Below are 25,189 nucleotides of genomic sequence, written 5' to 3' on the forward strand. Positions count from 1 at the left end.
CAAACGGAGGGTTATGAGAAAATTCCAAGAATACTGTGCGAATCGTTGACGAGATTGTTGCACAAGCGACCAAAGAGACCAAAGAGTATTTCTCTGTTAAAAAGCCGCTGTATTGTAGGAACCATTGTAATAGCGGTTTATGGTTATTTCCATAACATGCATGAAAATCGCTAGTAATACGTGACGTCTCGGTTCCTACCGGATGAATTTTCCCGTTACACCTTAAATGGTGCAGCAGTTATGTTCTGGTAAGTGAAGTTGCCTCACTATTTAAGGTGGAACGGGAAATCGATCATGAAGCTGCCGATTAGAAAGTTAAGTTCAGTTTCATCTCATCAAAGAATACTCGGTGGTGATAAGAAATAATTGCCCCCTCTTTTAAGGCGTATGATGCCCAAAATGTATTGAAGCAGTGAGGAGCTGAACTTTCCCCTCATCTGCTGTCACTGCAGACCGGTAGGGTTGCCTACAGTGCAGCACTAGTAGCTGTTAATGAAATAATGTTTTTTTGTTTGTGCTGGTTTTATTCAGTGACTCGTTTGATTGATTGATGTGTAAAACTGAAGCTGTGAATGAATCGCGAGTGCCCATGCTTTTCAGTCTCCTTCAGATAAATGGCAAATGTCAGTGTGATATAACATTATTGCTATAGTATGGAGACAAAGCAGGAAAACACATCCTGACTATTTTTTCCAGGCTATTTTAATTATGATTCACCTGTCCTGTCACATGACACACACGTGTCACAAGTGAGATCACCACAGCTGGAGGCAGCATATTGGAAAGGGCCAGAAAACGTCTCCTCTGTTTACGTAAAAGTCGCTGATGACAACTGATGACGTATCTGGTTCATGAAGGGTCATCTCATTTCATGCGGGAGGATTTCAACCACTGCCCCTTCTAAATCACTTTGAAAAGGGGAGGGTTACACTCAAAAAAACAAAGGGTAGGGGTAAAAATAAGAAATGAGATTGGGCCAAACAGTGAGTAGAGAGCTTCATGGAATGGGTTTCCATGGCTGAGCAGCTGCATTCAAGGGCACCAAGGGCAATGCAAAGAGTCGAATGCAGTGGTTTAAAGTGTTTCCACCACTGGACTCTACAGCAGTGAAGACGTGTTCTCTGGAGTGACGAATCACGCTTCTCCGTCTTTCAATCCAATGGATGAGTCTGGGTTTGGCAGTTGCCAGGAGAACGGTACTTGTCTGACTGCATTGTGTCAAGTGTAAAGTTTGGTGGATGGGGATTATGATGTGGGGTTGTTTTTCAGGATTTGGGCTCAGCCTCTTGATTCCAGTGGAAGGAACTCTTAATGCTTCAGCAGACCAAGAGATTTTGGACCATTTCTCGCTCCCAACTTTGTGGGAAAAGTTTGGGGATCACCCCTTCTTGTTCCAACATGACTGCGCACCAGTGTGCAAAGCAAGATCCATGAAGACGTGGATGAGCGCTTCACGGATTTGCGTGCCGTTGTAGTGCTACTTAATGAACTTTCCTCACTTTCATCACCCAGTCACATCACATGCTTTATATTCATATCACTTACCATTGCCAAAAAAGTTATACTGCTGAACTGGAAGGACAGAACCAAAATTTCAAAAAAGCTTTGGTTTAACTTCACTGGAGAGACTTTACAGCAAATTATGAAAATAACACAAAATCGTTCAAGGAAACCTGGTCACAATTTTAACAATATATTGATAGCTGATTTCTCTCTCCAGACTCATCAGGAAAGGGTTTAAACCCCGACATAGGATTTGATAACTACCCATGTTATGATTACAAAAGGGGGCATTACTGCTTTGTTTATTGTTTTGTTAAGTGTTTGCATTTGTCTGTCCTGTATGTCCAGTTTGTCCATTGTTAAGTGTTATTGTTATTCTTCTTATTATTATTATTATTACTATTGTTGTTATTTCATCCTTTCTCTTTACTTCTTCTTTTTTGTCTGTTATTTTGTTTTTTGTTTTGCTCAAAACAGGGGGTGTGTTAGGGTGGGGGGTGGTGTTTGGAGGGGTTTTGGGTGGTTGTGGTGCCACATCACCTTATATCTGTATGATCATTAATAAATGATGAGCTGTGACATTAATAACAAAGTGAAAAAGAAATAATAATATGTCCCCTGGAAAGGGGGGGGGGGGGTGTGGCCAAGGAATGTTGGCCTGGGAATTAAAAAAAAAAAAAAAGGATGAATGAGTTTGATTTGGAAGAACTTGACTGTCCTGATCTCAACCCAATAGAACACCTTTGGGATGAATTAGAGTGGAGACTGTGAGCCAGGCCTTCTCATCCAACATCAGTGTCTGACCTCACAAATGTGCTTCTGGAACAATAGTCAAATATTCCCATAAACACACTCCTAAATCTTGTGGAAAGCCTACCCAGAAGAGTCGAAGCTGTTCTAGCTGCAAAGAGTGGGCCAACATCATATTAAACCCTATGGATTAAGAATGGGATGTCATTCAAGTTCATATGCGTGTGAAGGCAGACGAATGCTAGGCAATATGTATTTCAATCACAAAGTGTATTTCACAAATAAGCAGATAAAAAACAGAGTTGATTTCATGTGTATTCACTCATTTTTAATAAAGAAAGAACATGCTGATGAGCTCAGAGGCACCAACAGGCCTGACATACCACAGAAACAACTGTAGTGAATGAAGGAATAATTCTTTCCCTGGTGAAGAAAAACCCTTCGCAACAGTTAACCAGATCAAAAACACTATTGGCAACCCTTAAAAACAGAAAGAACAGATTAGGGTTTGCCAAAAAACTTGAATCTAGACTCCAGGCAGCCACTGACTACGAAGGATTTGCAACCAAGTATTGAAAATGACAATGTATTTTATTTTAGTTCAAACTAAAACTTCAAATTCAGCTCCAATATTCTGTATCATACAGCTGAACTAAAATACCTCTGTGAATCTGACTGTATAACAGGGTATTTAATTATATTTAAAAGTAATAAGTTATTAGCTTTTTTAAACCCAAGGCTACTTTGCATTGTATGCATTGTATGGGAGGGAAGCTGGAAAAAGAGTTGCTAAATAAGTAGGTAGCAGCTTGAAAAGAGATGAAAGCTGAGAGATAAGAGTTGAGATTTGAAGAAAAAGAGGGCATAATTCAAGGATATTTTGAGGAGGCGAGTTCCATAATTTAGGAGTGATTACACTAATGGATCCCCTGCTCACATAGGCTAACTTTAAGATTTAAAGAAGAAGCTTTTAAAGGATAATGACGCTTCCTGACTGCTGATACTGAAAGAATGTCTCCCAGGCCTGATGTGGCTTGTTTTGATTGAGCTATTTTGTTTTCTGCTGCTCAAATTACACCAAAGGGAACCTTGTAAATGTAAACCAGGCAGAAAGGACATTTCCCGAGAGAAGATATACTATTTATTATTATTTATTTATTTAGTTTTGATGTACTTTTTTTATTCTCTTTTAAAAAATCTGCAGAATGTGAGTAACATTAAAACAGAGTATAAAAATCAGTATAGACAATATACTGTATTCCCTTTAATGCAATCATATAGTTATATTAATAGGTTTAATTATCTTTTTTCATTTAATTTGTAGTCATTAGATTTTGCAGTGGATAACACCATCACCCCACACATGGAGCACAGTTCAAGTCCCTGTTGTGGCAAGAACATCTCTGCTATACCAATAAGGATCCTTGGCCGCTATCAGCCTAAATATATGCTTGTAACCTATTATTTTCTTGTATGGTCCTATTATTATAACCTATTATTTTCTTGCAAGAGATTCTTACTCTGCCTTTAAGACTCAAATATATAAATGGCCTCCACTCTGAATGGCTGTGTTGTGGTGTGTTGTGTTGTATTGTGTTGGTTTTTCTGACATCAGTGAATTCAAAACAGGATGTTCTTGCAGCTTGGACAAAACACTAAGGTTTAAGGTGACTGAGGATTAGTATTGACTAATATGTGCTTAAATAACAGTATATGAATGTTATGTAATTAAAATTAATGGTAGAAAAACAACAATTTACTTTCTGCCATTTTTAAACTCTGTTGAAGAAGTCCACCTTGCCAGTAGTTTCCAGGCTAATTTGATCTCTAAGAGATTCAGCCCACATATTATACCAGGCAACATGAAGTGCATCCCTCATGTTCTGTCCCTACGTCCCTCCCTCTAACCCTAGCTCTCTATCTGTGTCTTTCTTACCTCTCTTTCCGCTAGAGGTTGACTGAAATGATATGTGGATTCATATAGGCTGCAGCTTGTACCCATTTAAATGTCAGCTATAGCCTGACATTTGCCTGCTTGTTTCCCATTTATTTTCCTGCATATAACCAAACACATACACATACATGCATCTGCTCTGAACACACACACTTTCCCTGTTCTCCATTTTCTACATGGACACATCTATTAAACACATGCCGAATTCTCTGTCCACTCATCTCGACCTTTTCTAAAGGTCAGCGCAAGAACACAGTGTCCAGTTAATGATATAACGGCCACTTTCCCCCAGGCAGTAAACAGGCCTTATCCGCAGTCAAACGCCCATCGATTTATTCCCCAGCAGCCTTTCAGGGGCTGCAGTTCCCCTGCTAATAAACGGCCCTTGGAGATAAGAGCAGAGAAGAGGCGGAAAGAGGAGGAGGAAACGGAAGATTAGCGTGTGCCATGCGCTCACGGGATGATAATGCAGGCCGAGATTAAGACGCAAGTGGTTAAAATGGTTAATGGTGGCAAGCCGATAATGTCGAACCTTAAAGTAGGGATTCAGCACAAGTGTGGGGGACGCTGAGTTTAAGCTCAGTTCTCTGCACTGCAAAAAACTAATGAATGGATTTACAGTGGAATTTCACTGGCTTTTACATGTTTCCACATAAATAAATGGTTAAGGTTTAAACATAAATGAAACAAAGTCATTCAGAGTTGTTTGATGCTCTAGAACAGGAGTGTCCACTTTCATTCACAAAGGACCCATGTGGCTGCTGGTTTTTATTCCAAATAAGCAGGAGTCTTCCAACAGCTGATCAGGTGAGCTCCTGCTTTGTTGGTTTAAAAAACCTGCAGCTGCACCTGTCCTTCGCCGGATAAGAATAGAAAGCCCTGTTGTAGAGAAAGAGAGTCAGAATTGTTCACAGTGGTGATGATATGAATGTTTTTGCCCATTTAAGTTTAACCCCTTTAAAAAGGTCAGGACTCACCAGCGGGCCCAAATCACACATATCTATGACCTAAGAATAGCTTAGCCGGTTTACATTGAAGTCCCTGTAGTTACTGAAAAATATGCCTTATGTAATAATCCTGGGGTTTTAAATGGTTAAACATGGACATTTGAAGCTCTATACACGCTCTATACCTTTTCATTTGAACAGACATTCGCATACGTATTTCACTGCTTCCTGCATTTTACAGTTGCTTTTTTGGGAGAGAGCCCTGGCATAGAACTACCACTGCTGTTTTTCATTAACACCAGGCTAAAACTTGGACTATGACCCGTATTCGCAGTCTAGGAGTATGATTAGGCCTAGACTGAAGTTTATTTTCACAAAATTGGTCCCAATGTTGGTAGTCAATGAAATGTGTAATGCCTTCTGTCCCCCTCCTGAAGTCCTGACCAATGCGAGAGCTTGCTTGGCTTTATCTATTAGATTCTGATTTGATCATTTCTGTTGGCCAATTCAAGATTTTAACCCTTTTGATTCCAACCAAAAACTTTGTATAACTGTACTACTTACAGAGTTTACATTCATATTCAAAGGCTTGGCACCTGGTTCAATTACATATAGTATTGGCTTTCAAAGTAAAGTCCACATTTAAGTCCTTTATGGAAGTCATGTTAACTTATTTTCTCATAGGTAATCAATAAAACATGCGGTTTCACAAGGGGGGTTCAAATGTTTACATATGACTTTGCATACAAAAAGCATGACACTTCTATTAAATAAAAAATGTACTAAAATTAGACCCCCCTTCCCCCCAGAAATGGTGATCTCTAAAGGCATAGAAGGCCCAGAGGACTTGCCTCTGAGTTTCAGAGCAATACAGTGTGTTTTCTTTATTTAGTGAAATCTACTAATGGACTCATACATTAGAGAATCATGGCATGAAGAGATTTGACAGTTTAGCAGCATCGTTTAGTAGGATGACAGCATGATAACATGTTTGCTAACTGTATATGACTATAAGTGTCAGTCATATAGAACCAAGCATTTGTATCATCATTACTAGGTGCGGTAGAAGTTGAAGTAATCATGCTGTTTATCAGTGCCAGCAGGTGATAACATTAGAGTTACCATCAGCACTTCCCACATCTGGTGAAGTGGCAAAGCTGAATTTAGCATTCAGTGGTGCTAAAGGCAGCATGTGTATGTACATATGTGTGTGGGTAGTGGCTGATTTGTAGAGCTGTGGTTTATAATGCAGGAATCACAGGGCGGGATTATAGAGTCTATTCTTTTCTTATCTCTCTGAGTCCACTGCAGGGGTGCACATGGTCTGTGAAAGAGAGGGAGATCCACAGAGGCTGGTGGTTAAATAACTGGTTCTGCTCTCTCATATTAAGCTGATCACTGCCTAATCGCTGACTCCGCTGCCCTGTGTCTGTGCAGTGCCAGGTGACCTACAGTAGGAGCATATTGTGGGCCATAATGGAGAGTGTAAGAGCCACACGCTCACTCAGCTGCTTCTGCACTGCTCTCTACTGCCTACTCAGCAATATATGAGAGAGAGAGAGAGAAAGAGAGAGAGAATGCTGGTGTTGCATTCTGGTCTCACAGTCTAAATGTGAATTGTTCTGCTGAGCCTTTAAGTTTGGATAGTTGAATGTAAAATTTGCAGTAAAATCTGTTTGTGTTTGTGCATGTGGCAGAAAACTGTTTGTTGGCTTTATTTATAAGCAGCATACTTTGAATAATTGGACTTTTTGGTATAATGCTCTGCCAGTAGAGAGGGTTTCACGCAACACCCCCAAAGAACACATGCAGTATAATAAGTTGAGGCCAATACTGATAATTGTTGACACTTTTTTGTTTGTTTATTGCTCTTTTCCTTCAGCTTAAACTTATGGCAATTACTTTGCACTTCTTTCCAAAAATTAAATATATCAAATCTGCCATTAATCCAAAATGAAAATATTGGCATATCTCCAATTGGAATAACAAAGTCAGGTATAAGATGAGTAGATTAGACATGGGTTGTGTAAATAAGTGAAGCAAGTATGCAATCCTGGTATTTTGATTGCTATGAGTATTTTAGTATTCAGTATTTTCTTTATTATTTCATTGTTAAATGAGATGTGTGTTAGTTCATGTAAAGAGTAAAGCTTCTGCTCAAGAGCCATAATGATCCCTACACCATCCAGCCTGTTTTGCAGGAGCAGTCTTACTCATCATACCACAAGACTGAGTAATGACCAAATCAGTCTTCCTGTGAATGTTGACGCCACCATCTGCTTCAAAACCTAGAGCTGAAAAGAAAACTTCTTATTATTATATGGATGACTGGGTTGTGAATTTACAGACACCTGTACAGACTCTTCATCAACAAGGTCAATGGCCACTTGTAATTGTGAACCCACAGGGGAGATAATGTTGTAGTACTTGAGGCCTGGGACTTTAAACATTCTCGGTCTTGTCTTTATCTCAGTATTATTCAGACTCTGTTTTGTCTCGGTCTCAGGTTAAAATTGATTGAGGAATTGTTCAGTGCCTCCATCTGGGGTAGTTAGAAACTGATTTGTTATTATTATTATTATTATTATTATTATTATTATTATTTAATCACCGTTACATTCAAACAGAATGAAACAGTCCTTTCTTCACATGTTTAAATAAAACCAGCTTGCTGCTGGTTGAGAACCTAATTGGTGGTTTCCATGGCAGCTTAACTGATTATTATTAGTTTGTTAATGTTTATTGGTTTCAAAATTAATACATCCACTGAGGGCGGAGCAGTACAGAAGTCAGGAGAGTCCATGAGCTGTCGCTAGAATTTTCTGGATTTTTATTTTGAGAACATGTTAATTATTAAACGTAATATTTCTTGTCTTGTTATCGACTTTGTTATCTTGAGATCAAAAGATAAGTAACTTATCTTGGGGCCGTCATGGGCTGGAGGTTAGGGAACCAGCCCTGTGACCAGGCAGGTTGCCGGTTCGATCCCCTTGGCTGACAGTCCATGACTGAAGTGCCCTTGAACAAGGCGCCATGGATGGGGCTACCCACTGCTCCGGGTAGGTGTGCTCACTGCCTCCTAGTGTGTGTGTGTGTGTGTGTGTGTGTGTGTGTGTGTGTGTGTGTGTGTGTGTATGTTCACTAGCGTGCATGTATGTATGTATGTGGGTGTTTCATTGCATGGATGGGTTAAATGCAGAGGTCTAATTTCACAGTGTGCAAACACAGTAACAAATGGTTGTAAATTCTTCTAATTCTATCTTGTTATCTCAAGATAACAACTTTTGTTATTTCAAGATGACAAGATAAGTAACTTATTATTTCAAGAAAACAATTTTGTTTCTTTGAGATAACAATATAATTAACTTTTTGTCTCAAAATAGCAATTCAGAAAATTATAACCACCTCATTGCCTCTCTGGATTTCCATAGAGCAGAATGTCACTCAATTTTTTTTTTTAGCAATTCTTTTTATTAAGCATAACAAAGAGGAATAATAAATGAATAAGGGGGTGAATACATAGGTGACTGGAGGACTAGACAAAGCTTTGTCCACATACTGTATCCCCTTGTAAGTATCCTGTGTTATTATATGAACTTTCATTATATCACATGTTTAAAATTCAAAACCCAGTGTTGTTAAAGGTTTGTTCCAGATTTCTTTTGATAGCATTCAAATTGGCCTTTCAGCATTCAAATTGGCTTTTCTAGTGACATCAGGTCTCTCATTAATGATTCCCAGAGAGCAATGAAGGGGGACTCACTAACCCATCTAACCGTAATTGTCTTCCTGGCTAGCATCAGAATGAAGTGAATTAGTATCTTATACTTGAGTAGTGGAAAGGGGATAACTCCTAGGATACACTAAAGGGGATGGGGTTGCTTTGAAATTTTTTCACGTATATTTCACCAAAACGTTGTGCACATTCCCACTTAAGGCAGTTCGGTGCTATGCTTGCGTTAAATTTCTTATATATTTGAGGGCGTATATGTGTCCTGTGACTCATTTTATTTTTCTGTGCTTATGTATTTTTTTTCTAATTCATGTAAGGTGGAGAATTACACCCTCTATTCTGAGTGTCCATATTATTCCTAACCTGGAGATACTCTGAGTGTTGTGTGAATATGCTGTATCGCGTGAAAAGTTGTTCAAAAGAACTTAAAATTCTCAGCTTCAAACAGATCATTTATCTGACGGATACCTGCATGTTGCCATTTTGTAAAATCTGAGCCAGTCTTCTTTGAAGGGAGGTCAGGGTTTCCAACTAATGAAGACAAAATATAAAAACAGTGGGAGGTAAGCCAGTCTTTTTGTCATTTCACTCTGTTTCTACTGCCAGTATTAATGGATTATTTTTAGCTTCAGAGAGGTATGATGCCTTTCTTCTTATCTAAGTTAACAAAGGATATGGCTGTACTAAAATCTGTCTCCAACCCCAGCCAGTTGCAGTCTGATGGTGTAAGTGTATTGATTAATAATTCTAGCCTATATTGACCATGTACAGTATCTAATATTTGGGACAGCATACCCACCTCAATCCCTGGGAAAGTGTAATGTAGAGGTTAATCTCAGGCTTTCTGCCAGTTTATATAAATAGTAATTGGTGTGAACATGAAAAGCAGATAGAGGAGAGGAGGCTGATTTGGCTGAGGAAATATTATAGGTATATTATACCTAAACATTATAGGCCCATCATGTCACCTTGTCACAGAAGCATGGTCAGATATGGTAACTGGCCGAATATCTGCATGTATTTGCAACCAGCTGATGTAAGTGACTGGAAGGATGTAGTCAATTGCAGATACAATTTGGTGTGAGGCTTAAAATGTATAAGCTTTGGTATTCAGATTAAAAGTACCGCCAAACATCAATAAAGTCAAGTTCCCTGTAGATACTAGTTCCTGCCCTTGAGATTTTAGATGGCGGTGCTGTTACTGGGGGCTGTTAATCAACTACCAGTCAAAAGGGAAAATTAAAATCATCAACAAGAATAATATTCTTACAGTTCATCCTGTTAATTTGGCTAAATATATCAGCAATAAATGTGCATCCTGTTCATTTGGGGTTTATATACAGATATACAGATACATACTTATATATCAGAATTTCTTCACACCGTAGCATTTCTTTAACTAGTGCCCATTCAGAATTTTCTTTCATTTAATTGATTTATCCCATTAACATTCCACATTATCCTGCATGTTAATTTGATCCATTTGAACTCCTTTCCTCTATAGATAGAGAACAAAACTTACCCCATAATATAACATGCATAATATAAAAAAGCTTTATTTTTAGGTAGATGTAGCATTTTAGAATGTCCATTTCCTCAATAACAGAAACTAAGTAACTGAGGAAGAAGGGGGAAAAGGAAAGAAAAAAACTGCCTATCCCCTCTGAACACTTAACAGGGAATAAACCAAAACCAAAACCACAGAAGGAAGTTAAGGTCAAAGAAGGCCAAGCCACAGCACTCATAGTTGGCTTTGAGGGAATTAACCAATAATGAGAGTTGCCAATGCTATTCTACCTTTCCACTAATACTCACCAGCCTTATACTCATAACATTTTCTTTTAACTGTCAAAGCTCATGTCACCCTGTGCGTATATAAAATTAAATGAGTTAGTCCAGAGAGGAAAAGAAAAACATAAAAAGTACATCATTCTTAGCCCTTGTACAGGCATACACAGAGTGCTGGGTAGCTTTAATAGCTTTTGAGGCTAAAATCATCAGTTCTACTTCTTCTCTGCTGAAGGTTTTTGAGAGAATCTTCCACTTTTTATCACAGACAGAACAGTGGAAGCTCCAGAGGTATTAATAATTTTAATGACTGCAGGGTATTGAAATGCGTACCTCATTCCAGCATCACAGAGTCATCTCCTCCAAACTTTCCGCCCTTCTTTTCTGCACAGTGACTGAAAAGTTCTGAAGAAATGACCCTTTTCACCCACCTAGACTAATTGTCCCTTTGACTCCTGCTGCTTCCAAGATTCTCACCTTATCCTGGTAGTTGTGCAAACTCAGCCTCACTGCTCTGGGTTCAGTACTCAGTGCTGGCCTTTGGGCTCTGGTGTGGTGACACCACTCCAGCTTCATTTTGCCACCTTTTAATTTTTGGCTGATTTTGAGAGAGCGTATTTGGTCAAAGATAGATGTTGAGCAACATCGTTTACTGATGTATTGTTTTACTACATTTTAATGGCTGAATGGTTGCCTATATAAAGACATCTTATCATGAAGACAGCTTCTTTTAGTGAGGAGCTGACAGGAACATGTTCTCTCACTCCAGCGCATGGCCACACCACTCATTATGTCTTCTTTAATAAAAAAGACATGGACTCACTGTGTCCAGGTCTTGGCCTTGACTCAGACTCACCTCCAGTGGTCTTAACTACAACAAAGAGAGATAAATACTAGTTAGAGGGCTGGAGGTGAGGCTGATGTGGTTAGGTCAAATGAGCGTGATGGCTCAAGTGCTTAATTATGTTCAGATTCATCTGGTGATATGGAAAAGCCTTGAGGATTACTGTTAGTGATGAAAATGGAGGTAGATTCATGACTCATTTCATTCATTTATGATGTATTTTGCACAGTAAAGCACATAACACCGATGACATATAGAAGTTACATGCTGCCTGATATACAAAATTATTATTAAATTATTTAAATATAGTGAGCAGTGTGGAGTCACATTCTCATGCCTTGAATTGCTTCCTCTCTGATGAGCCTTGACCCATGTAAATAAAATACATATTTTTAAATGTAGAAAAATGTTGATATAAAATGAAACATAAATTTGTTTTATACAAATTCCCAAGCTTAAGCTATTAAAAATATTGTTTTGTGTTAAAAACATTTTCTCAAATGCTGAAAATGGATTATGAGAGCTGTTTTACATATGCAGAGCGATGAAAAACATGATCTTTTTTAAGTCCTTTGTGACATGGTTTTCCACTCCAAATGGTGAATGACTAGAGCATAACTAATGGGCAGTTAGGCTCAATAGAAAAAGAACAGAAAACATTTGGCTTTTAACGAGTCATGTGTTTACTAGTAACACTCTCTTTGCAGAGATATCACAAAGGTTTGAGGCATTACAGATGCATTTGTGCTGTGTTAATTATAGCTACCCTAATTATAGTCTGTCATCCCATGACTATAGGGTGCTTTGCTTCATTTTGTCAAAAGCTCAACTGTGGCAGCAGAAAATTAAACAGAGTGCAGTGCATTCTACTGCACCACTGTAGACCTGGGCCTGTCTTAGAGTCTGATGTCTGATGCCTGTAATGGGTTTTCCTGATCTTGAAAATAATGATTTCCATAGAGTGAATGCAGTTTCCTATTTTTACCACCCACAGTGAGAAAAACAGTGGCTGCATACTCCAGCCAGTGGGTGTATATATCATATATACATTATACATATAATCAATGGTTCAACTCCTCAGTGCCTGCAACCTCTCTTATTTATAAGAGTTGTTACAGTCTATTGAGGGTGCAAGAAGTTGTGCTGGTTTTGAAGGTTTTAAAAGCCATTTAAAGTGATTATATCATAGCAATATTTACCACGTGAGCAGATGGAGGATGGAGTGTGCGTGAGTGTGTGTGTGTGTGTGTGTGGGAGTGTGTGTGAGAGAGAGAGAATACCTCACATTGTGTCTGCTAATTCTATTTAAATATAGTATGAGAAGTGTGTGCGATTGTGTGTTGGGGTTAAATTGATTTTCTTTGCGCACTGCTATCAATTTACAAGAGAGACACTCGAGAAACCGACAATGTGCGACTGAAATTAACCACAAAATCAATCCAGAACAGCTACTACTCACATTAGAGACAGAGAGAGGGAGAGAGATGTACAGCCACAGTCAGTAAATGTTGATTGCTTTGGATGGTCTCTTCACTAGTGGGACAGTTCTGTCTCAGATTCACACGCACTTGGACCCCTCCCCCTCAGGGGACATCAGAATGAATGAATGCTGGCAAAATCAGTTCAGGTTTTTGCTGTTTATGTGTATTTATTTATTTATTTTATTTATTCTTCAGTGGTTTGTTTGGCAGTGGACAGTATCTGGCTCTCAGCCTAGCAGCACTGAAAGAGAATGTGTATGTCTATGAGAGAGAGAGAGAGAGAGAGAGAGAAATGAGAGAGGACAGAGAAGGAGAACAAGACAGGCAGAGAAAGAGTGGGTACAGCTGATGAATATTTGAGAGAAAGAAAGCAGTAGGTGGAGGTGGACAGACGGAAAATCTGTGAGAACAGAGCAGAAAGAAGTTATGGCTATGTAAAGGGGCTGTGAGAGAGTGCAGTATGGATTGAATTAATGTGAGGGACAGTGTGTGAAGGAAAGAGAGAGAGAGAGAGTTTGAAAATAAAAGTTCGACTTTAGTAGTGTTAGGAAGAGAAGTGCTAACTGGCTCAGATGCTCACATGCAGGCATAAACCATCCACTCTGCTGCGCCTGCTGTAGTCACACATACTGCTGTAGCTCTGTCTCACTCACTATTGACACCAAACAATGTGTGTGCATATCTGTGTGCTTATCTGTGTGTGTGTGTGTGTGTGTGTGTGTGTGTGTGTGTGTGTATGTGTGTTAAAAAGCTCTTGGCATCAAAAAAAGGAACAAATTAAGAGATTAAATTAGCATACATTATCCATATATCAATGATGACCCCCCCCCCTCTCGCTTTTCTGACTCAGTTGCCCTGTCTATACTCCAAGTACTTTTGGAGCTACTGAGTGATACATATTTTATACAGAACACTGGTAAATGTCCTTTTTAACTAATAAAAAAAACTGTAGAGCACAACTCAGTCTCTTATTACATTTTAGGTATGTTATTAATTTTTATATGATTTTTTATTTTGTATCAGCAGAAACATACTATTAGGACAGAATGTGCAGTTTTTTTTTGTTGTTGTGTAGTAGATGATTGTGAAGATGATGATGAATGCAACGTTTTCCTAGTTATACTTTTTGTATATTGTATATTTCTGAGGAGATTGTCTTCCATTTGAAGGAAGACAAAGTAAAATACGTCAAAAAACAGAAGGTTTCAAAAGTCAAATTTAGAGAAACCGTAGATGTAGAGAACATGTTGCTCCTAACAACCAGGGTGAACAATAAATATATATATAAAAAAATAATAAAAGCCTTATGTTAAGTATATATCTTATGTTTTTGTTTGTTTGTGTTTTTTTTAGCTCCGGCTGAAAAATTGGTACTGTGTACTTAATAGTTGTCTGACTTTTTTTTTTTAATAAATGGCCTTTGCAAAGTACTGGATATGTTTATGTTAGTTGTTGCGTCAAGATAAACCACTACAGTTTAGCTACTCAGAGACAGCAACTGATTTTTGTAGATCGTAGTGAAAAATGGTAAGCTCTTCAAGTATTCATGAAGTCAGGCTAAGATTCCATGACAAAACTATCTACATCCAAACTGTTATAACAGGGTAAATACAGAAACAGCGTTTGAAAAGAATAACACACTCTGAATTAAAATATTTTGACCAAAAAAACAAACAAGCAAAAAATGTTATCTAAAGATAATTCTGAGTTTTTGAATTTCTCATTCAGTTGTATAGAATTTTTAACATTTTTAACCTGCCTTTGTCAAACCTCACAACAATGGCTACAAGAGACTGAATTTGAGGGTGAAGCATGGAGAGGTCCAACATGGACAAGATGAGAGGTGTGTGTGTGTGTGTGTGTGTGTGTGTGTGTGTGTGTGTGTGTGTGTGTGTGTGTGTGTGTGTGTGTGTGTGTGTGTGTGTGTGGTAGATAGTGGGTACTGGGCAGATATCTGGAGATAATGCTGGATCACATATTGTAGGGAAAAAAGATTGAATCTGATTTATTCTGGTAACAGATATATCATTTGGTAGCTTAATTGTTTTTGAAAGACAAAAGTACTGTGTCTGTATTGACCCATACATTATTTCAATATCAGTATCAAAACTGTGAAGGTATTGTGCAACATGCATGTGGTTATCCGGTGAATTCTAATGGCTTTGTTTGCTCCACAGAGTCAGACAATCATCCCAGAAGACATGGAGAACTAAGCTCTAAACCACACCCGGCACAGCCTAAATGGAGGAGCGAGGATGGTGAGTTTCACTGGAAATATGTATTTCAGACATATCGTCACTGTCAGAACAAAACCTCATATCTCCAAAAAACTTGTTTGACTTTTGATGTAAATTAATATGACAAGATTTTATTTTTAAGTCATTCTGGACAATTTCTTTCGGTCCATTTGTCTTGACCTTGACAAAGTGTATAAAGTGGCATTTTCAAGTTATATTAAAAATAATATTAAAAAAAAAAACAAAAAGAGATACGAGGTTATGTTCCGACAGCGACAGTATGATTCATCCACTTTTCTTGGTGGTCTTTTTTATATAGCTGTGATATGAAACACTGTTTATTAAGCTTGAGAGCTTGTGTGTGTGGATGTGAGATGGAGAAATTAAAGCTGTCTCTAAGCTGGTTGAGCTGCTGAATATTGTAGAAGGTAGAGTGAATACCAAACTTACTTTGGTATGGATATGAGGGCAACTGAGATGTCTGTGGAGGAGGAGGTGGGGGTGTGTTCTGAGGATTAGCTCTGTTTAGAGCGAATTAGTTTTGTTCGCTCGGCTGGTTTGATATGCAACAAGTAGTGTGAGTGCAGTGGCATACCATTGCTCTCTCACACACACACACAAACACTGGCTTGATATTCAACAAGTGGTGTGGTGTGAGATTTCAGATACAGAGGCTCAAAGACAGCGCAGTGATTCTGGCACTGGCAGTGAATTCATAACATGCCTTGCATATTCCAATAATACACCCATAAACACATTGTGCGCTCAGTAAAAGCGTAAAATTAGCCATCAGGTTTAATTAAAAACACACCAGTTTCTTGGTAAAGGCATAGTGAAACAGTTTCATTTGCATAATTCCCCTTTTTTCCAAATGTAGTTGATCAGCTGAGACATGTTTGGTGTCAGAAGTTTGCTTCTTTAGTATTGCACTGGAGCTGTGAGACTAACACAGCGAACAAGTAATGGAAGCTTATAGAAATCAATTAGCATCATACAATCTGCATTTGAATCGTCATGCACTTGCCTCAAGTTATACTATGATTGAGTTTCCATAAACAATGACCAAACAGGGGCCTTGACTGATCTGTTACATTTGGGATAACATAAATTGCTTTATACCCTAAAGAGATGTAGCCATCGTTTACTACAGGGAGATTCACTTGAAAGAGGCCCAAATATTCCACTGTAACTCCCATCAGGATGAAACAGTCTGAACCAAAAAAAAAATGCTACATACACCTTGACGTATGTGTAATCGATTGCATTGCATGCAGTGCTGGAATCTCCATTTTTTTGCCAGACACATTTCGATGGGAAATCATTAGAGAGCATTAGAGAGCATTAGAGAGGTTAAACGTCTCGATGACTGTCCGGTGCCTACCTCGTCGCTGCGACGCAGGGGCATCCCAGCTTGTTTGAAGCTCCATATACTGAGGAGCACATTGCAAGTTGTTTTGTTCAGACTGCTTCGTCCTAGCGAGAGTTATTACAGAATATTCAGGGCTTCTTTTGAGTGAATCTCACTTTAGTATTAAACATTATTTGGACAGGACTAGTTTTACATGAGGATGTGTCCAAAGTGCAGCTGATTACATATTATGTTTACTAAAGTTGGGGCAATTAAATTTAGAGGCTAAAAATAGTTTAAAGCAAATATTTAAAGCAGTTTTTTTTTTTTTACTTTTTCTTTGCTATGTACAACCCCAATTCCAATGAAGTTGGGACGTTGTGTAAAACATAAATAAAAACAGAATACGATGATTTGCAAATCCTTTTCAACCTATAATCAATTGAATACACAACAGAGAAAAGATATTTAATGTTCAAACGGATAAACTTTATTGATTTTTGCAAATATTCACTCATTTTGAATTTGATGCCTGCAACACATTCCAAAGAAGTTGGGACAGGGGCAACAAAAGACTGGGAAAGTTGAGGAATGCTCAAAAAACACCTGTTTGGAACATTCCACAGGTGAACAGGTTAATTGGAAACAGGTGAGTGTCATGATTGGGTATAAAGGGAGCATCCCTGAAAGGCTCAGTTGTTCACAAGCAAGGACGGGGCGAGGTTCACTACTTTGTGAACAACTGCGTGAGCAAATAGTCCAACAGTCTAAGAATGTTCTCAACATGCAATTGCAAGGAATTTAGGGATTTCGGCATCTACAGTCCATAATATCATCAAAAGATTCAGAGAATCTGGAGAAATCTCTGCAAGTAAGCGGCAAGGCAGAAAACCACCATTGAATGCCCGTGACCTTCGATCCCTCAGGCGGCACTGCATTCAAAACCCACAACATAATGTAACGGATATTACCACATGGGCTCACTTCACACTTCAGAAAACCACTGTCAGTGAACACAGTTCGTCGCTCCATCTACAAGTACAAGTTAAAACTGCCATGCAAAGGGAAAGCCATATATCAACAACACCCAGAAACACCGCCAGCTTCTCTGGGCCTGAGCTCATCTCAGATGGACTGACGCAAAGTGGAAAAGTGTCCTGTGGTCTGACGAGTCCACATTTCAGATTGTTTTTGGAAATCATGGACGTCATGTCCTCCGGGCCAAAGAGGAGAAGGACTGTCTGGATTGTTATCAGTGTAGAGTTCAAAAGACAACAGAGACCCCGGACTGTTGAGCAACTAAAGTTGTACATCAAGTAAGAATGGGAAAGAATTCCACCTACAAAGCTTCAACAATTAGTGTCCTCAGTTCCCAAATGCTTATTGAGTGTTGTTAAAAGGAAAGGTGATGTAACACAGTGGTAAACACGCCCCTGTCCCAACTTCTTTGGAATGTGTTGCAGGCATCAAACACAAAATGAGTGAATATTTGCCAAAAACAATAAAGTTTATTCGTTTGAACATTAAATATCTCGTCTTTGTAGTGTATTCAATTGAATATAGGTTGAAAAGGATTTGCAAATCATTGTATTCTGTTTTTATTTATGTTTTACACAACGTCCCAACTTCATTGGAACTGGGGTTGTAAAATAGTCAATAGAGCCCCAGTGTCCTGTGTTATTCTGAATAACATCATGATAACACAATATTATGATCTAATGCAGAGACCAACTCATGGCTATGATGTTATACACAGTGACACACTCCCTCTCTTATTGTTATTACTAAAATATGGTGATTTTAACATACATGAGCCTTTCTGATGTCCAGGTCAACCTATATTGCATTCTCAATTCCGGTTAATGGAATAGTTTCCTAACCCAGTTATGTCTTCATTCTGTGGTACCACCACTCCTGCAAATTTGAGCTGAGTTGTCATGGTGACTGCAAACCCCTCTCCGGCAGTAATTGGGACACTCCGTATTGAGTGGTGAAGAACATGAACTTTGACCCCTCAGGTTTAGAGACCCCAATCCCACATAAAGTGTGTCTGCATAGGTATGATTAGAGCACTTGACCTCCTTACTGCAGAGAGAAAGAGAGAGAGACAGAGTTAGTGAACAAGGCACTAAGACTGAGGGCCCTTACAGGCAGTTTCAGGCACAGTTTTCTGCAAAAGAGAATTCATGTGGTGTACAAAATTGACTAATGAGCCTTAACACACAGATTTGTGAGAAATATACAAAATACATTAAATGTTGCATGAAATGTAGGAAGATTACACAAAAATGGGTGGGGATCAGAAGTGCAGAGACAGAGATCATAATGTAAGTACTTATCAAGCTCTGGTTTTCGCATTACTAAATCAGAACAAGTTGCACCTCTCAAACTAGCTCTGACATTGAGCTCAGTATCAGCTTAACAAGTTTAAGTGTGCTGTGATTTTATTTATAGTTCTAATCATCACCCTCGTTCTCTAAACATAGCTTCAGTTCTGTGAAACTCTGCTGAAACATCCAAACTGAGGCTGCTGTAGGGTCTGTTGGCTAAAGCAGTTGTTTAAAAAATGACAACTTTCATATGGATAACCATTCGTTTGAACTAACTAGTGTTTGTTAACTAAAGACTTTACACCCAAACTTAAGTACAGACTTGTGCAAAACTTGTGGCACCCAGTCAAAGTGAATACATGTTGAAGATTCTGAATTTTGGAGATGTCTTGGTAACACTTTAGTATATGGGGACATTAAAATGCTTGTGATTCCCTTATTAAGCCCTTAACAATCCAGTAGTTAATCTGCTGCTAATGACTGCTTTATTAAGCAATACATATGGTGAATAAAGCATTTTACAGAGCTCCATAATGCTCTTATTAAGCCTTATCAAGTTGATAAATACTAATAGACTGAATGCTTATTACTACTTTATTAAGCACTAATGAAGGTGAATAAACATTTTCCTGAGCACTTTAATTTTTGTATTGTACACCATAATCTTTTGCACAATAGTCTAGGTGTCCATTATTATGATCTTATTAAGCCTTCTAAAGCCAATAGATGGTCATTAATTTGCTCTCCATTAACATAGCTGACTGTTGCTAATAACTAACTAGTAGCAGCTTGATACGGTTTAAAAAGGGTGTTATAAATACAGTTATAAATGCATTAGAATCCCTCTATACTGAAGTGTTTTTGAAATACTTAAAAAATGGATCCAGTCATAACAGCTGGCTAAAGGCGCTGACTTTGAAGACATGAAGAATATTTTCCAACAGAATAACACACACACACACACGGGGTCATGGGGACTATCACATCAAATAAAAAAAAAAACAACAACAACACTATTTTAACCAGGGGTTGGCTGTTTATTAGCCTAACCGATCAGAGCTGGCATTCAGTATTTTTCTGATTATCTAAATTAGCAAATGATTACTTGCTGATAAAAGCGCCTTTTGTTATTTATGTGTATATCGGACACAACCGCAATCAACAAAACACACTTCTGTAGTCTGGCCCAATGTCTCGCCTGCAGCATTACTGGCTTGCTTGAAATGTGGATGATTAAACGAGTACAACCAAGCAGCACTTCTTTAGTCTGTCTCTGTGTCCGGCCCCATGTGCTTTGCTCCCTAAAGGAAAAGGTAAAAATATGTCATGGTTCAATGGCATATTTGGCAAAACCTCAATAATTATATAATTTCACTCACTCTAGCCAGACAAACGACCCTGCCCAAACACCACACTGTCTGCTGAGCATGAGGTTTCTGTGTATGTGAGCAGACACACTGTGTGGACTCATCCTGCTTCTGTAGTAGTTTAAACATGTTTAGAATATAAGCAGAGCTTCATTGGGCCAACTATGCAGACAGGCCCCAAGAAAGCAGTAAATTATTTGTAATCATAATGTATCGTTTTACATTTGTAAATAAGTTATGCCTTTTTACTGGAGCTTCCTGGAGATTCTCTTTTCAGGCGTTAAAGTAGAGACAGCTGCATCTCCGTACTTCCAAAGCCTCCACCATTCCACTTGGGCTAAACGGGCTGTTTCTACTGAATCACACAGCACATTTTCCAGACTCAGTCAGAATAGTATAGATACAGTTAACTGTTTGCTACAGCATCCATCCATCCATCCATCCATCCATCCATTTTCGAAGCCGGTTTGCTACAGCATGATATATATTTTTGTGTTAAACAGCAAAAATTAAACAAACATCATATTCCCTCATTGTTGTTGCTTTTTACATAGTGAATTATTGCTCAGGTGCTTACTGTAATATTTTTACTGTCACACATTTCCAGTTGTATGTATTTGGTTAGGGTAGGCTTTATATAGTTTTAAGTCTGTATCTAGGTTCTCACTTGCCTTCACATACTGAACAGGCTAGTTCTGCTCCTGATGTGTGACCTTTCAGTATGTAAATGTAATACATTTATATACATTTTTTTATTTAAGATTTTTTTAAGATCCCTTTTTTGAGCTTTTATACAAATGTCAGTGATTATTAAACATAATTGAGATAAATATATGTGAATGTTTTATCTGTTTATTATGTGAAAGATCATTTTAAATGTTTATTTTACTATTGTTACAGTCTATACTGTCTAAAACTCAAAGCAATTTAGTTTTTTAAATGTTCTTAAATTCATTTAATGTAAGTTGTGAGAGTTGCGTTCTTGTAAATTGTCACACTCCAAACATCAAATTTACAGAAAGTAAATATCGGCTCCAAATATAGGCTAATATAGGTATCCTTAATTATTAATAACTGATACACTGTAAAAATGGGCAGTCGTGGGCTGGAGGTTAGGGAACTAGTCGGTAACCGGAAGGTCGCTGTTTTGATCCCCTCAGCTGGCAGTCCATGACTGAAGTAACCTTGACCAAGGCATCTAACCCCCAGTAGCTCACGGGGCGCTGTATATAGGAATGCCCACCACTCTGGGCAAGTGTGCTCACTGCCCCCTAGTGTGTGTGTTCACTAGTGTGGGTGTTTCACTGCACAGATGGGTTAAATACGGAGGTCTAATTCCACAGTGTGCACACACAGTTGGCAAAAATGGTTCTTAATTCTAAAAAAAATTACACCTCTATAGACTGCACTGTAAAAAAAATGCTTGTCAGATCAACCTTTAAAATCACTTCTGTAGTAACAACAAATTTAACTAGTATTATCTAGCTCAAAAATTTACCTCGATTTAAACCAATCGTTCATTCAAAGTATTTATTTAAAATTGAATAAAACTAGTAGAAGTATTTTTTTTAGGTTGAACTGACCAGCCATTTTTATAGGTTGTTTTGATGAGAGAGAAATTAGAGGTTAGAACTGATTAACACCGCTTTGTTCGCCACATTGAGTTAGAAATTGCGCAGCTGCTTCCATCATGCACATATCGTGCCCTGGGAGAATGAAAGGAGAAAAAGAAGAGAGGGAGAGCATAGAGAGAAAGAGAAAGATCCTGAGATAGTGAGACTATGACCTAATTCAGCTCCATGCTAGCACTGTAACATTTGAGGTACAGCATTTGTTCTCTCTGACAGGGTTCTAACACCTTATCAGTGATGTCCCAAAACTATCTTGTCTCAATCTCTTACGTTGCCTCAGACTCACAACCACAGCTCTGTCAGGTTTATAGCAGTGTACAGCTGCCAGACAGCCTTTCTGACAAGCATTGTTGCTGTATCTAACTAAAGTTATGCAGAAGAATTCACTACAACAACAGATTTGTGCAATTATCTGACTAATTATAGATGTCAAATGTATAAAAAAGATTGTCAGCACAAACAAAGATGTTGGTTTGAAGAGGTATGCAAATACCATGCAAAATTTTGCACGATTATAGATTAGATGATGAACGCCTCATTTCAGACAAAAGCAACATGTGTTTGAAAGGGTTATGCTGGATCAATGCCACAACAGAATCTCTGTCTAAAAGGTTGTGCTTAAACAGTTAGTGTCTGCCTGAAAAGACAGAGAGAATGACAGAAGAACAGAGAGAACCCAGAGTGGCCTGGCAGCCGTAACTCCTCACAACCTGCTGAAAGCTCAGGAGTCTATAAAATTTAATTTATTCATATAGTATTTGTTACTTCAGTCATTGTCATAAAAAAAAGATTTCCAGTAACAGAGAATTCACTCAGCACATGAGGAAGAAACATGAAGAGGAAGAAGAACCAAGACTCAAATGGAAAAACTCCCTAAGACACACAAGGAAAAACTCCTTAAGAGCAAGAACCATTGAGAAGAACCAAGACACACAAGGAAAAACTCCCTAAGAGCAAGAACCACTGAGAAGAACTAAGAAACAGAAGGAAAAACTTCCTAAGAGCATGGTAAAGAAACACTGAGAGGAACCAAGACTCACAAGGATGGAACCCCCTAAGAGCATGAGGAAGGACCACTGAGAAGAACCAGGACTCACAAGGAAAAACTCCCTAAGAGCAAGAACCACTGAGAAGAACCAAGATTCACAAGGAAGAACTCCCTAAGAGTATGAAGATAAACTACTGAGAAGAACTAAGACTTAAATGGAAAACCTCCCTAAGAGTATGAGGAAGAATCACTGAGAAGAACCAAAACTCACAAAGAAGAACTCCCTAAGAGCATCAGAAGGAAACGATGAGAAGAACCAAGACTCAAAAGGAAAAATTCACCAAAAAGCATGAGAAAGAACCCTGAGAGGAACTAAAACTCATGAGAAAGAACTCCTTAAGAGCACGAGGAAGAAACACTGAGGAAAAACAAGTCTCAAAACCACAAAGTTCTAAGGGCATAAAAAAGAAATACTGTAGAGAAACTAAGGCCCATTCCCATTTCTTATTTTTACCCCTACCCCTTGTTTTCGAGTGTAACCCTCCCCTTGAAACTCAGTTACAAGGGTTAGTGGTTGAAATTGTCCCCCTGTGAAATGGGACAACCCTTCAAGAACCGAATACGTCATCAGGTGTCATCAGCGACTTTTACGTAAACAGACAAAACGAGTTTCCGGCCATTTCCAATATGCCACCTCCAGCTGGTGATCTTACTTGTGTGTCACATGACAGGACAGGTGAATCAAATTTAAAATAGCCTGGAAAAATAATCAGGATGAGTTTTCCTGCTTTTTCTCCATAGTATAGCAATAATGGTATATCACACTGACATTTGCCGTTTATTCGAAGGAGACTGAAAATCACAGGCACTCGCGATTCATTCACAGCATCATACAAAATATGTACAAAATGTAAGACATACTCTACAAATAAATAAATATACAAGGCACAACATTCTGTAAGCAGCAGATATTGCACATTAATTAGAGGTAGAGGTAATAAGATATAGGTCTATGTGGTGTGTTCGTGATAGAGTGCATTATGATAGAGTGAAGTGTGAGTCCATAGTGTGTTTATGACAGAGAGTGTCTGAGTCTCTGCTTGGAGAGGTTTTGATTGTAGACCCGAACAGCCATGGGGAGAAAGGAGCTGCGGTATCTCTCTTTTCCACATCACAGGTGGAGGAGCCTGTCACTGAAGGAGCTGCCCAGTGCTGCAACAACCTACTGTAGTGGGTGAGAGGGGTTGTCCATTATGGTTGCAAGCTTGGCCAACATCCTCCTCTCCACCACCTCCCCCACTTGGCCCAGCGCACACACCCAGGACAGAACTAGCCTTCCGGATAAGCTTGTCCAGTTTCTTACTGTCTGCTGCTGTAGTGCCACCTCCACAGCAGACAATGCCATAGAAGATGGCTGATGCCACCACAGAGTCATAAAAAGTGTGGAGAGGTCCACCCTGTATTCCAAAGGACTGGAGCCTCCTCAGCAGGTGGAGTCTGCTATGGCCTTTCGTATACAGGGAGTGTGTGTTGTCAGACTAGTCCAGTTTGTTGTTTAGATGAACACCCAGGTACTTGTAGGTCTTGACAATCTCAATGTCCCTTCCCTGGATGTTCACTGGAGTGAGTGAGGAAAACTTAGTCCTGTGGAAATCTGCCACCAGCTCTTTGGTTTTACCCGTGTTGATCTGGAGGCAGTTCTGCTGGCACCAGTCTACAAAATCCCTTGTAACTTCTCTGTATTCCCTTTCATCGTCCTCTGAGATGTAGCCAATGATGTCATCAGAATTTCTGGAGGTGACAGGTAGAGGGTGAAGAGGAATGGGGCCAGGACTGTTCCCTGTGGGGCCCCTGTGCTGCAGAGCAGTGTTTCTGATACACAGTCCTTAAGTTGCACATACTGCGGTCTGTTTGTGAGGTAGTCCATAGTCCATGTGATGAGATGGTGATCCACCCCTGCTCTCTCCATCTTGCTCCCTAGTAGAGTGGGCTTGATGGTGTTGAAAGCACTTGATAGATCAAAGAAGATGATTCTAACAGTGCTTCCCACCTTTTCAAGATGAGCAAGGGATCTGTGGAGTAGGTAAGTTATTGCATCTTCCACTCCATCGCCTGGCTAGTAGACAAATTGCAGAGTTTCCATGCCTGGTCCCATCAGTGGACGAAGATGGGCAAGAACAAGTCTTTCCAGTGTCTTCATCAGATGCAAGGTCAGTGCCACTGGTCTTTAGACATTCAGATCACTGGGGTGTGCAGTCTTTGGGACAGATACTACACACGATGTCTTC

The 25,189-nt window shown here is 39.0% G+C and overlaps 1 protein-coding gene across 5 annotated transcripts in view; it reads left to right on the top strand.

The window, feature by feature from the left end:
• Positions 1-25,189, top strand: part of spock1 (SPARC (osteonectin), cwcv and kazal like domains proteoglycan 1) — a 399,300-nt gene that overhangs the window by 245,257 nt on the left and 128,854 nt on the right. For all 5 annotated transcript variants that reach the window (XM_017703782.2, XM_037542778.1, XM_037542779.1 and 2 more), the window contains one exon: positions 15,178-15,258. In XM_017703782.2, coding sequence (XP_017559271.1) covers positions 15,178-15,258 — 81 coding nt within the window. The remainder of the gene's footprint in view (positions 1-15,177; positions 15,259-25,189) is intronic.

This window comes from Pygocentrus nattereri, chromosome 11, assembly GCF_015220715.1.
Source record: "Pygocentrus nattereri isolate fPygNat1 chromosome 11, fPygNat1.pri, whole genome shotgun sequence".
In the NCBI taxonomy this organism is placed as follows: domain Eukaryota; kingdom Metazoa; phylum Chordata; class Actinopteri; order Characiformes; family Serrasalmidae; genus Pygocentrus; species Pygocentrus nattereri.